Here is a 13,258-nt window from a genome sequence, read left to right on the forward strand (position 1 = left end):
ACACAGGCATACACATTCACACTCTCACTCATACCTATGGTCAATTTAGAGTATCCAGTTTACACTTTTGGTACTTAAACCATGATAAAAAATATAAATATATATACAAAAAATTGTGTTACACTATTTATAAGTGATAGATTGAGGAATAGTAAATGGATGAGGTACAGGGGATGGAATGAGGTCCCGGGTCACTAAAGACCCAAGGTGTGCGTTTAAGGGTTAATGCACATTTTATTCAATTTCTGTGGTATAGATTGTTAAGAACAGAGCTTATTATGTGAAATGAAGACAATTTAGGTAATTGATTTGGAATTATAATATTTATATTTAATTCACATTTTATTCCATCTCTTTGGTAAATAGAGAGATTTATTATGAGAAATGAAGAAAAAAATAATAATAATAGAGAATTTATTAATAAACAAATTAGACTAAGTTGAACCACTCTGAATAACTACAGTAGGATGGCTTACAGTATGTTAATAACATGGGATGAGACAGAAAGAAATCAATTAAAGATGAAAAGAAAAACAGCAGCACAAGAGAGCAGCAATTCAAGGCCGCTTGCTTTGATGTGGAACTCTTAAAAACACGGAAAGAGAGTCACGATAATGAAATGTTTGGCTGAGAAAAACCTTTGAACCTGAATGACTTCACAAGTACTTTTTTTTATAAGTCAGAAGCTGGTCTGTTACCAGTTGTATCCTTTAATTGTATCTCATACATCTTCAGTATGATGTATTAAAACATGTGTTCTCCATTCGTAACAATGTTCATAAAATGAAATTATACAAAATAACATTTCACACTAGGAGTTTTCTGTATAGGAACTGTATAATACCCAAAGGTCACTGATTCTGCATTATGATTCTGCTGAATTTTCATCATTAAATAAAAAAATATTTGTTTATTCAGTGTTATTTATGCACTCAAATAATGCATGACACATTTTTGTTGTATATGCCTGCACTGCAATATCATATATATCATGAAATATCATGCTCTTAACAAGTATCTTTGTCCTTTTCCAGTAAACATATCTAAACTTAAATCCTTAACACAAAGAAAAAAATACCTGAAAACATAAACTGCATAAGATATTGAGGCTTGTTTTCAAAAAATATATGCTGGATGTAAGTGTATTTGTCTTGTGGCACTGCATCGATGTGCCTTTTGTATTATTTTATTTCTGTTTCTTTTTTCCCTCATTCTATTAGGTATTTTGCCTCTTATGTTTAAATTTGTTTTATTTTTTGTCTTTTTTGTTTTCTTGAACAGCAGCACTATATTCTTATTATTATTAACCATTTTCCTCATAGGTAATTTATGCCCTCAACACAAAAAATGACGAACATGAAGATGCCATCCAGTCTCTGAAGGAGGCCCACGATGAGGAGGTCCAGCACATCTTGACAGAGACACGGGAGAAGATCCTCCACTACAAGAGCAAGATCGGCGATGAGGCTGACCTGAAACGGCGCCTGCAGTCCCTGGAGGAATCCGTGGAGCTGCACGAGCACATGAAACGTCAAGCACTGGCTGAGTTCGAGATGTACCGCCAGCGCATGGAGGACACGCAGTTGTGCACAGAGGCCCAGCACACTCAACGTGTGGTCTCCATGTCCCGAGAAGTGGAGGACATGCGGCATGAGTTCGAGGAGAAGCTACGGTCCTTCAGCCAAGTTCAGGCCCAGTTTGAGCAGGAGAAACGACGGGCACTGGAGGAGCTTAAATCAGCCCATCGGCAGCAAGTGCAGGAGCTGCTGGAGAGCCAGCAGAACCAGAGTGCCTCTTCCAGCCTGGAGCAGGAGAAGTTAGCTGAGCTCCACCGTACAGAGCTGGAATCGCTCATGGAGCGTGTTGAGGAGTTGACGCAGGACAAGGTCAGGCTGGTTGAGGAATATGAGGCGAAGTTGAGCAAAGCTCAAGGATTCTATGAACGCGAGCTGGAAGCCATGAGGCGTACGCAACAGCTCACCACAGAGAATTTGCTGGCTTGGAAGAGGACGGAAGTGGAACTGAGGAAGGAGTTCCAGCTACAGGAAGCAGCACTCCAGAGGACCCTATGTAAACTCCGTGCCGAATTGCACAGAGCTCAGGAGGTGGCGCGAGAGAGCAGGGACAAGACCAACAGACTGCAGGCGTCTCTCAACAATGCAGAGGTCACGATCAAGGTGAGGATTTTTGCAGTTTTAGTACACTTAATGAATAAAGGGGCAATGGAGATTCATGTGGGAATTAAAACTTATGTAAGGAATACATATAAATAACACTAAAGGAATAGTTCACCCCAAAAATTTAATTCTGTCATTATTTACTCACATTGATGTTGATGCAAACCCATATGCTGTTTGTTTGTTTTTTCCATGGAACATGAAAGAAGATATTTTAAAGATTTTTAAAATATATCTTTTTCATACATGGACAGTTTATAGCTGGGTCAGAAATTACTTTTCCATTAAGAGGCGATATTTGTCTTTTGTTTTTGATATTCATGGGCATTTTACTCCTTTTAAAGGGCTTCTTTTCTAACCAAATAAAAAATAAATGGTGTCATCCTTTTATTTCAAGTACTTCATTGTAATCAGTCAATTAACATAAATTCTCAATATAAATAACTACAGTAGATTGAGGATGTATTACCTCTTACCCATTAATTCCATAGACATCCACTTGTACTTTATACAATAACATGTATACTTGGGGGCCTGGTTAGCTCAGCAAATAAAGATGCTGACTATCACCCCTGGAGTCGCGAGTTCGAATCCAGGGTGTGCTGAGTGACTCCAGCCAGGTCTCATAAGCAACCAAATTTAGCCAGGTTGCTAGGGAGGGTAGAGTCACATGGGGTAACCTCCTCGTGGTCACTATAATGTGGTTCTTGCTCTCGGTGGGGCACGTGGTGAGTTGTGCGTGGATGCCGCGGAGAATAGTGTGAAGCCTCCACATGCACTATGTCTCCACAGTAACACACTCAACAAGCCACGTGATAAGATGCATGGATTGACGTCTCGGATGCAGAGGCAACTGAGATTCGTCCTCCGCCACCTGTATTGAGGCAAGTCACTACGCCACCACGAGGACTTAAAGCGCATTGGAAATTGGGCATTCCAAATTGGGGATAAAAAATAACATGTATACTTATGGCAAAATACAGGAATTCATTATGGATTTTGTGGCCATTTTTGTCTCTTTTCAGTGGCATTTTTGCTCTCAGTCCCCCTTGATTCATATTGACTACAAGCTGTCAAGCTCTAAAAAAACGGGCAAAAAAGCACAACAAAAGCATCATAAAAGTAGTCCATACAACTTGTGCGCTATATGTTAAGTCTTCTGAGGCCTTACAATGTCTTTGTGTGGTGAACAGACTGAAATTTATGGATTGTTTCCTGAAAATCTGCAGCTCTCAAATAAAATATGGTGCCTATGGTGCAGGTTGGATGTTTAACATCTAGTTGGTTCTGGAGTGTCTTATAACCAAACATCATGACTTCAAACAGAAAAAAATAACATTATTTAGGTTTGTAATGACATGAGGGATGAGTAAATAATGACAAATAATGATTTTTTGGGGGGGGGGGGGGTGAACTATTCCTTTAAAATGTTAAGATGGTTTATAAAAGTAATTTAAAGGGATTGTACCTCTTGACAGGAGTTACATAAGCAGCTGGAAGAGGCCATTCAGGATGGAGAGATTTGGGTGATGCAGTTTAAGGATACAGAATATGAGCTGGAGGGAAGCAGAGATCGAGTTCAGCAGCAGGCCAATGAAATCCTTCACAAAGCCAGTGAGAGTTATTGTCATGGCTAAATGAGAAAGTTTTGCCTTATATTTTCTGCTATGTGACAGTGAGTCACTCAGGCTGCAATGTGGGAGTTTCAGCTCAGTTCAATAATTAATATTTTAATATAACAAAATGTTTTAGATGGGTCTAAGTTAATTGGCCTGAATTTATTTAACTTATTACCTGATTTTTCACATGGAATGAGTTCTGCTTCCTATTAATGATTGACTTACCAGTGCTTGCCAAGAATATACTGTATGATTTAATTTTGGGAGAAGTGTTAATCTAACCATTTTTGTTTTGGACAAATATCACCTGTTTTTCTTCTACAGGTCAGATAGGCTCTCTTCAAGCAACCCAAATGAGCCATGAGGCCACCATCAGGGACTTAGGCTCTGAGCAGAACCGACTAAAAGAGAAGATCCTACAATTAGAGGAGGAGAGAGAGAGACTTCAGAAACAGATTAAAACACTAGAAGAACAGCAGCACCAGAAAATCCTCAACCTGGAGAAGGTATGTCACTCTTCATGATTGTAAGTGAAGGTTGATTTAAAGGTGCACTCAGTCATTTTTTCCTCATTAAAAAAGTTTAAATCTTAAAGACATTAATTGTAATTTTGCAATAGATGTAGGAAATCATGACCACTCACATGAGATGAACACTCCAGTCATATCAGTAACTTTATAAAAGCTGTTTTATTTTACATGGAGAGGGCCCGCACATGGACCCTCTCCAGCTGAATGCCGAATATTACTCGCTTAATCTCAATAACTGTCCTGTTATTGGACACTTTCACTCATTGATTAAAGTAATCATTGCTGACTGTGATTACTAAGTTTTTACAATGGCATCTGAAACTGGAAACTATTGATTTTAAAGGATGCTGCATCCAAGCCGCTAGGTGTCAGTGTCCAAGATGATACAAAAACAAAAGTTACTGAGTACACCTTTAAATGTCCTTAAAGGTGAAGTGTGAAGTAATACTGTACCTCTTGCGTCACCAAACATAATTGCAAAAATGTTTGAACAGGTTTTTAGAACACACCCCCCGGTTTACCTTTGGTTGAGCAAACAGAAGTACCGCCCCCAACTCAAGCTATTGATTGAGTCGATGTTGCCATGGGAGGCTGGTCATGATGCTCAAACAACCAGAACAATGTTTTGATAGCCCCAAAGTGCCCACTCTTTGGCAAAATTGTTTGCACTAGTTGACTCGACATATTAATATGGGATAGGAGAAAGTATTTTAGCAAATTACACACATCGCCTTTAAAAAAATTGGTGCATAATGTAGCTGCTACCATATGATCATACAAACCAGAGACCATGTGCAAGTTACAGGCATTTGTCACAAAGTGTTGCAACACAGCATTTTAAATTACAAACCTGTCACTGATGACTGGAAACAATTATCATGTTCTTCAACATAAGATGTTGAGATTTGACAAAGGTGTAAATGAAGCTGTGCTATTTTTGCAGTCACTTTGTGAGGAAAAACAGAACTACGAGATGGAGCTGGCGCGGGTCAGAGCCAAATTTGAGGAGGAAACGAACTGCCTGAAAGAGAGCCAGACAGAGGCTGTAGAGGAAGTCAAGGAGAAACACAGAGTCCAGCAGGAGAGTGCACGCAATGCCGCTGAGAGAGAGAAGAACCAGTTACTCAATGTAAGAACATTGTATATTTCTAAGTAAGAATTTGGTGCTAAAAATAATATTTCATCCAAAAAAAAAAAATTAGTCATAAAATGTTATTTACTCATCCTTGTGTCATTCCATAACATTCTGTGGGCCACAAAAGGAGAAAACATAGCTATCGAATGTCTTCAGCAGAACTGAAATATAGTGCGTATGGACTACATTTATGGTGTTTATTTTTGTACTATTTGAAGTTTGCCAAAATGGCTTGGTACCTTTTTCAGGAATCGATAATCGGAAGATTTTCCAGATGATTATCGATATACAGTGTATCGGGATTGTTTCAGATATAAATAGGGCTGCACGTTGCACAATAGTTTTTGTCTTTTCAAACATATTTCTCAACACAACTTTGGTAAAGTGTGAGCAGCAGGGTTAATTAAAGGGGGTTGCGCACCAGACGCGTCTGGTGGACAACATGGCGCATTTTAAAATTTGTAACAATTATTTTCTACAAAGGTACGCACACACCGCCAACGCTCAGTGTCAAAATTCTGCAGTGCCTTGGAGGGCTTCTTGCATAGTTTTCAATTAAATTCGACACAAACCATTATCAACAGACAAAGATTATTTACTCTAGCCATCACTGTATGATATATTGTTTATACATATCTTTTGTATGCAATGTATTTTCAGTTACAAGTATGTAGTTTTGTGGTTTGACAGCTTGAATGAAGCCTATTCACAAGTACATACAGAGAAATTGCACAACAAATGTCGTAATTTCTAATCGTTCAGTTTGTGCAGTTACACCAGCTTCATGCACTAACCCGCAAACTCATCAGCATTACATTGTTCATTCTCAAAGTACAAAAACCATAGTAACTTTGGACTGCCTTCTGCTACGCCACATCAGCTCGTCATCTGTGTGTGATACAGGTGCTTTTCCTACCTGCGACTCGGCTGCAGTAAATGATAGATCACCCTCTTGTGGTCTCCCAACGCTATTATGCCACACTATTAAACAGAAGGCCAGCTGAACTATCCCTTTAAAGTTTGGGCATCTGTTTGAAATTAAATCGGATATAATTTTTTTTGCTAGATAGACACACCCTTGTGTTTTCTTTTGATTTTTTGTCATTGTTTGTGTACTACTTAATGAAAAAAAAAAAATTGCAGCATCTCTCAAGTTTAAGTGAGCTACTGTAGCTACAGTAGGTATCCCACAAGAATCGCAGACAAGTTAAAAATGGGAATATTCATTCCTATTAAACAAGACGTGTTTTATCAACACTGTTCCCAAATCATCTATTCAAACCCTGAGAGCAATTCTAAATTGCATTTACTGCTCCTGGTTGAGTGGTGTTGATTATGCAAACAGCCGTTTCTCATTTCAGCGATGACAGTGTGTTGTAGCACCACAAAAATAGCTCTCAATCTTCAAGACTAATATTCTTGTCATCTCATGGTAATCGTGACACTTTATTTTTGGGAAATGTTGCAGTGCTCAGCAAAGCTATTGGTTCTTTGTAATTAAATGGAAAAAGACTCCATCTGTCAGTGGCAGATTGTCCTACTGTCTGGATTTACCTCTTATTTGGATATCCTTCCATGTATCTTCTAATATTTTCTTTTCATTTTTTATTACCCAGGAGATGAGACAGCAGTTTGAGATACGGTGTCTGTCATTGGAAGAACAGAGAAACCACCTTCAACAGCAATTGGAGACTATACGAGAGGAACTGACAACCAAGCTCAATATGGCCAACCAAGAGGTTTAGATTAGCAAAGTCTTGCATTGACATAAACAGCAGAGTTGAAGTCTTGGACTCAATACCTCTCGAGACCATATTAACACCTGGGTCTCGGCTTATGTTCTCAAACAAGACTGAAGTCTATTTCCAGTCTACTAAAAGTGATAATTACCTTAACCATTATATGGCTCAAAATGTTTTAATGCTTAAATTAGATTACCATTAAGCTACAGAGTGGACCCAACTTAATGCCGATAGTCAAAAGTGTGGCTGTAGAAGACTAGGTCTAATCTGGATCTTCACTTTGAGGGGTCTAGTCTGGGTCTGGGTCATAGCGGGTCTACTATTGGTGTGGATCTGGTTCTTGGAAGGTCTGGTCTTGATGCCAATTCTGCCAGACAGATATTATTTGTTAGAGTTTGTGGATTTGACTCTCTTTGTGCCTCTCTTAGGTGGCTCATTTGAAGGATCTGGTGAAGGAGAGTGAAGAAAATCTGGATAGAGCTGAGAGCCACATCTCCTGTCTTAAAGAGAGCCAGGAAAAGCTTCTTATTGAGTTGGACGCAACCAGGGCAAGAGTGAGAGAGACAAGCAACCTGCTCACAGATCTACAAGTATGCTCCAATTTTTGACTCAATTTATCATTTATAACTTGCATTTTGAGTTAATCTCTCATTCTGACTGAAAAACAGAGGCAACATTTACAAGATATTTATATCAAATATTATTGAAGCAGCTTGTAGAAGCGTGAAATCCACTGACGCATCTCAGCACTTAGAACGATAGCCGTGAATTCGGTGTGGCAATCACTGCAGTAAGAAACAGATAATAGAGCATGGCGAGATGTTAGAAGAAAAATTAAGCCTCATTCAATTTTCAAGGCACCCAAAACAGCCACATTTGTTCTGCTCTAAAGCCTGCAAAGTGCAGAAAGAGCTTGCGTGTCTGAAGGTCTCGTTTGTGTAATCAGCTCTACAGCAAACTATGCGTCTCTCTTTGCTTTTCCCATGATGCATCATTATCCATACTTCACAGGAGGAAATAGAGACCCAGAAACAGCAGCACGAAGCAAGGGTCATCACCATCAAAACGGAGGAGAAACAGAAAATGAACAAAATCACAGAGGAGCTGGACCTCAAGTGGACCGATGCTCTAAGGTGAGTCATGCATCACTGTAAACCGGGGCGTACTGGGAAGAGAAATCGGCCCGGGATTTTACATAGAAACTGGCCCAAAAGTTGTTGGGGGGGTGTTGCTGTCCTTTTCTGCATATTGCTGCCCCCTTCGGCATATCGCGGTGCCATTTTGTGGCCCGTTCTGCATAACACGGTGGCCAATTTCAGTTTATCGCGGCCGGCCCTTCAGGAAAACTCCCAGTTCTCCCAATGGCCAGTCTTCCCCTGCTGTAGACATTGCTAAAAATGGAGTGAGATTTGTCGGTGCACCAGTGTTGGAGAAGCTACTTTGAAATAACTCATAATGTACAATAGTTAAACTAAAGTCAAGCTACTTTTACAACAGTAGTTTGCCACACTACAAGCTACTAGCAAAAAGTAGCTTTAACTTAATTAAAGCTACTTAAGGGAGCAATATTTTTTATAAATACAGCTGTACGATGATATCATTTATAATATAATCAGAGCCATGTTTTTCTGGTAGCAAAACAATGAGGATTTCTGAATGAACTTGAACCACTACATTTACTCTTAATTTACTCTAAATACTAAATGAAGTGTTTTTCTTATGTAAATGTACACCATTTTAAGCAGATTTTTCATTAAAGGTGCACTTAGTAACATTTGTCATTGTGTCATCTTGGACTTACACTGACACCTATTGGCTTGGATGCAGCATCATTTAAAATCAATAGTTTTCAGTTTCAGATGCCATTGTAGAAATGTAGTATTCACAGTCAGCCATGATTACTTTAATCAATGAGTGAAAGTGTCAAATAACTGGACGGTTACTGAGATTAAGCGAGTAGTATTCAGCTGGTTATGTGATTCTTACATTACCATGTGCGGACCCTCTCCATGTAGAATAAAACAGCTGTTATATGGTTACTGATATGACTGGAGTCTTCATTTTAATGGTCATGATTTCCTACATATATTGGAAAATTACAATTCATGTCTTTAGCAGTTAAACTTTTTTAATGAGGAAAAAATTACTGAGTGTACCTTTAATCTCTTACAGTTTAAAAGTTTAGAAATGAGCAAAAATGAAAATTCTGTCATCATTCACTCACCCTCATGTTGTTCCAAACCTATATGACTTTCTTTCCTCTGTGGAACAGAAAAGGAGATGTTATGTAGAATGACGGCCTCAGCCACCATTCGTTTTCACTGTATGTAAAAAGATGCAAAGAAAGTGATTAGCTGCTTTTCCACCATCGGGCCAACAGTTCTCATTGCAAAATCAGAATGTACATAACAAATACTTAAATTGGTGATGCGTGAGAGGTAAACATTGGAGCGAATGCTAAAAGGTTAAAGTTCCAAGACTAGCTAAAGAGGAAATTTATTGACAAAATATTATATGATTAATATATTGATATATTATGTGAGTTTTAATGAGCTAGCTAGCGTAATCTACCTTCCTGATGTACTATACTATTATCATAAAATCAAAAAGAAACACTAAACATACAATTTTTTTATTTTTATTTTTACTTTTATCATCTTCACCAAAATATTAGCAAACTTTGCCAGCTATCCAGAAACAACTGAGTTACCTTGGTGTTGGCAAGTTGACAATCGTGAGTCGGCACGTACTAAAGCCATTCCACTGTTAAGGTTAAGAGCGGTTAGCTAACTGTGCCATGAAATCCAGGCTAAGAGCGGTTTGTAATCGTTCTGTGCCGAATCAAGTGGAAGCGCTACTGGGACCGTTCCTCACCATGCTCAGACCTGTTTGGCCCGATGGTGGAAAATCGCTTTATGAGGACTGAGACTGTACATCTTTGTCCTAACATCTCCTTTTGTGTTCCATGGATGAAAGAAAATCGTACGGGTTTGGAACAACACAAGTGTGAGTAAATAATGACAGAATGTTCATTTTTTTGGGTGAACTTTCTCTTTAAGCTAGTGGCACCACTACTTTTAGTCAGTTGCTCCTTACACTGATGTCACACAGTGCATTAAATTGAATAAAGAGTGACTGTGCAGTATTTGCAATTTTGAGTGTGCACACGGTAAATCAAATGTGTAATGCCCTAAAATAAGAGCAGTCTGACATGCATCAAAGCCTGTGACAAATCCTCTTACCCAGGCATGCATTTGGATCAAATATGCTAATTACAAGAGTAAGAGGTTAACATCCAGTCTGCACAATGGCACAACAGCTCACAGTATTCAGTCAGCTGAGCTGAAGGTTACCGAAACATCTGTGTCACTCTTATTAACATTTTATTTTCTCACTGTCACAGTTACATTGTCACACTGTTTAAGCAAGGTGTCCTTGTCTCTTGCTTACCCTGTCAGTTGTACCCTTTCTGCCTCTTGTCTCTTTGCAAACACATTTCTAGGGCTGAGCTGAAAGGTTTGCGGGAAGAGCTGACAGCCGAGTATCAGGCGGAGAAGCAGGTAGCGTTGACGCAACTCTCCCAGCAGAGAGACCTGGAGATGATGGCAGCCAGAGAAAGCTGGCAGAGAAAGGTTGAGGATCTCCTGGAACAGGTAGCTAAAGGTCACAGAGGTGGCTGCTTTTTGTCATTTAAACCCATTGTCCTCATTAAAAGAGACCATATTCTTGACTTTTGATGCATTTAAAATGTTTTTAACTTAAAGTGTCCTTATGATGTTGGTCAAGGTTTCTTGCACCAATAAGGTCTAAAGTTTAACATGACCATTTAAAATCCTCTCTCTGGCTACTGTTTTTGCTACCCTATTTTTAAAGGATTGTTTTAGGTTAAATACAAGTTAGCTTCTATTGACAGCATTTTGTGAAAAGAATACTGTCTCTAATTTTGTAAAAACAAAACAAAATGTGTATTGGTAGCAAAGCAATAACTGTTTTATAAACAAACAAAATTGTGTATAGGTAGCAAAACAAAGGTTTGCAAAAACAAAACAAAATGTGACAAAATAAAACAAATGTAGCAAAACTAAATTTAATAAAAACAATAACAGGGCCGGCCCTAGCATTTTGGGGGTCCTAAGCAGATTTTCAAAATGGGGCCCCCCTACCTTCAAGTACACCTGTCCAAACACACCCAACATCAATAACTTAGCAAGTTTAAATTGTGCAAATAAACAAGTCTATTTATTTAAAAGCATAAAGCTTAAAAAGGCATAACTATCAACTGTAGTTTATCGGCACAGTTATATCTACTTCAGAAGTACAAAAAAGAAAGAACATAATCACATATCACATGCACAAATTAATAAATATATTGAATGAAGTTATGTGCAAATTAATAAGAAATAATTAAATTACCAAGTTAAGGTATGGTAGGCTACAGTAGATGATATTTACACTTGCTATAAATCGTGGTATATGCTATTTTCACCCTGGTGTATAATAAAACAGTATAATATCTAACAACATCAGTGTATGTAGTATAAGTATTGTGACTGAACTTAACATCGCTGGCAGTGGGAAGAAACACACCTGCTGTGTGAATTAATGGTACCTCGTAACTGCTGTCTTTAAATGCCACGCGCAGCTTTAGAGCGGGATCTTCAGGTCCAGGAAATGGGTAACCGAGTCACCGCCATGACCCTCGCTTTCCGCCGGCCTGTGAGATGCCAAGCCGCTGGGAAAATCCGCCAACCAGGCGTTTCAGACAGGGAAAGGTGTGCGTGTGCCCATCACCCCCTTCTCTGCACTGCCCAACCTAGTGAGCCCCCCAGTCATAACGAGAACAAAAATTTGACAAAATAAAGCAAATGTAACAGTTTATTCAAACTAAATTAAAATGTAACAAAACATAAGTTTGTAAAAGCAAAACAAACTTGTGACAAAACAAATGTAACAAAACAAAAGATGATAAAAACAAAACAAAAAACATAACAAACAAGTTTATAAAAACTAAATACAAATATTTAAAAAAAAAAACAAGTGTAACTAAACAAAATAAAATTGTATTACAATGAAAAAAATTCACAGTATATCATACAGTACATATCGTCGCTGTCTGATGAAAAACATGTATCGCCAAAAAAATGAATTTTTCAAGAGCATGGAAAAACTCTTTTTCTCATAAACAACCTTACAAGATACTTGTTAAACAGACTGATTAAACATCTTTTCATTGGTCATTTCGATGCACAATTCAAGCAGTAGGAAGAGGTCATTCGGCGCATTTTTCTATGGTAACAAGTCAAAATTGCCAAAAGTGGAGATATGTTTTTTATCGGACAGCGACAATATGCAAATGATCTATGTTATGATTGGCTAACCTCTGTGTATCAGCATAGTTGATCGATTAGTATGAGCCAAGTTGCTGAATACTAACTACTGTAGGTGTTGATCTGTAAATGTGGATGGTAATATGTTAATGTGTTCATGGTTATGACATTAACACTGTGACAGTTTCTAAATCTGCATCTTAGTTTACATAAATTATATTGGTTGATGGGTGAGGAAACATTGCTTTGTGAATGTTTATCTACATAGTACAATATTTCACATGAAGGAAAAACTTATTTTTAAACATTTGTCACCTTGAATTTATTAAGTTGGAACTGCATGACTACATTTGTACTGATATTTGTATGATAATGAGTCCCCTAGCTGTCTCTTAACTACAAATGCTGTAGTGTATAGCAGAGTAACTATCAACAACGCATAATTCATCAGTCATTTTAGCGATTTATCTGAAGTGATGTTCAATTTCGAGCTCTGATGTTTTCCTGTCTTCTGAAACTAATAGAAAATTTAAGACACTTTTTTTCTGGAATGAAAAGATCTTTAAGATGCATGATCGCTGCTATACATCCTCATTTCCCATGTTTGACTCTCTCTGTAATGTGACGGTGTGCCTCCTGCACTCTGTCTCTCTGTCACTCTCAAGAGACACATCGCAGTCTCTCACGTCAGAAGCTTCCGAAAGCAGCAGAGTCAGACGTCTGTCAAA

The 13,258-nt window shown here is 38.3% G+C and overlaps 1 protein-coding gene across 3 annotated transcripts in view; it reads left to right on the forward strand.

Annotated features, from left to right (window-relative positions):
- Positions 1-13,258, forward strand: part of LOC127455427 (protein FAM184A-like) — a 41,405-nt gene that overhangs the window by 1,805 nt on the left and 26,342 nt on the right. For all 3 annotated transcript variants that reach the window (XM_051723330.1, XM_051723331.1, XM_051723332.1), the window contains exons 2-9: positions 1,323-2,177; positions 3,656-3,791; positions 4,121-4,302; positions 5,270-5,455; positions 7,078-7,200; positions 7,632-7,793; positions 8,215-8,336; positions 10,706-10,856. In XM_051723330.1, the coding sequence (XP_051579290.1) occupies positions 1,323-2,177; positions 3,656-3,791; positions 4,121-4,302; positions 5,270-5,455; positions 7,078-7,200; positions 7,632-7,793; positions 8,215-8,336; positions 10,706-10,856 (1,917 nt within the window). The remainder of the gene's footprint in view (positions 1-1,322; positions 2,178-3,655; positions 3,792-4,120; positions 4,303-5,269; positions 5,456-7,077; positions 7,201-7,631; positions 7,794-8,214; positions 8,337-10,705; positions 10,857-13,258) is intronic.

This window comes from Myxocyprinus asiaticus, chromosome 17 (genome assembly GCF_019703515.2).
Source record: "Myxocyprinus asiaticus isolate MX2 ecotype Aquarium Trade chromosome 17, UBuf_Myxa_2, whole genome shotgun sequence".
Lineage (NCBI taxonomy): Eukaryota > Metazoa > Chordata > Actinopteri > Cypriniformes > Catostomidae > Myxocyprinus > Myxocyprinus asiaticus.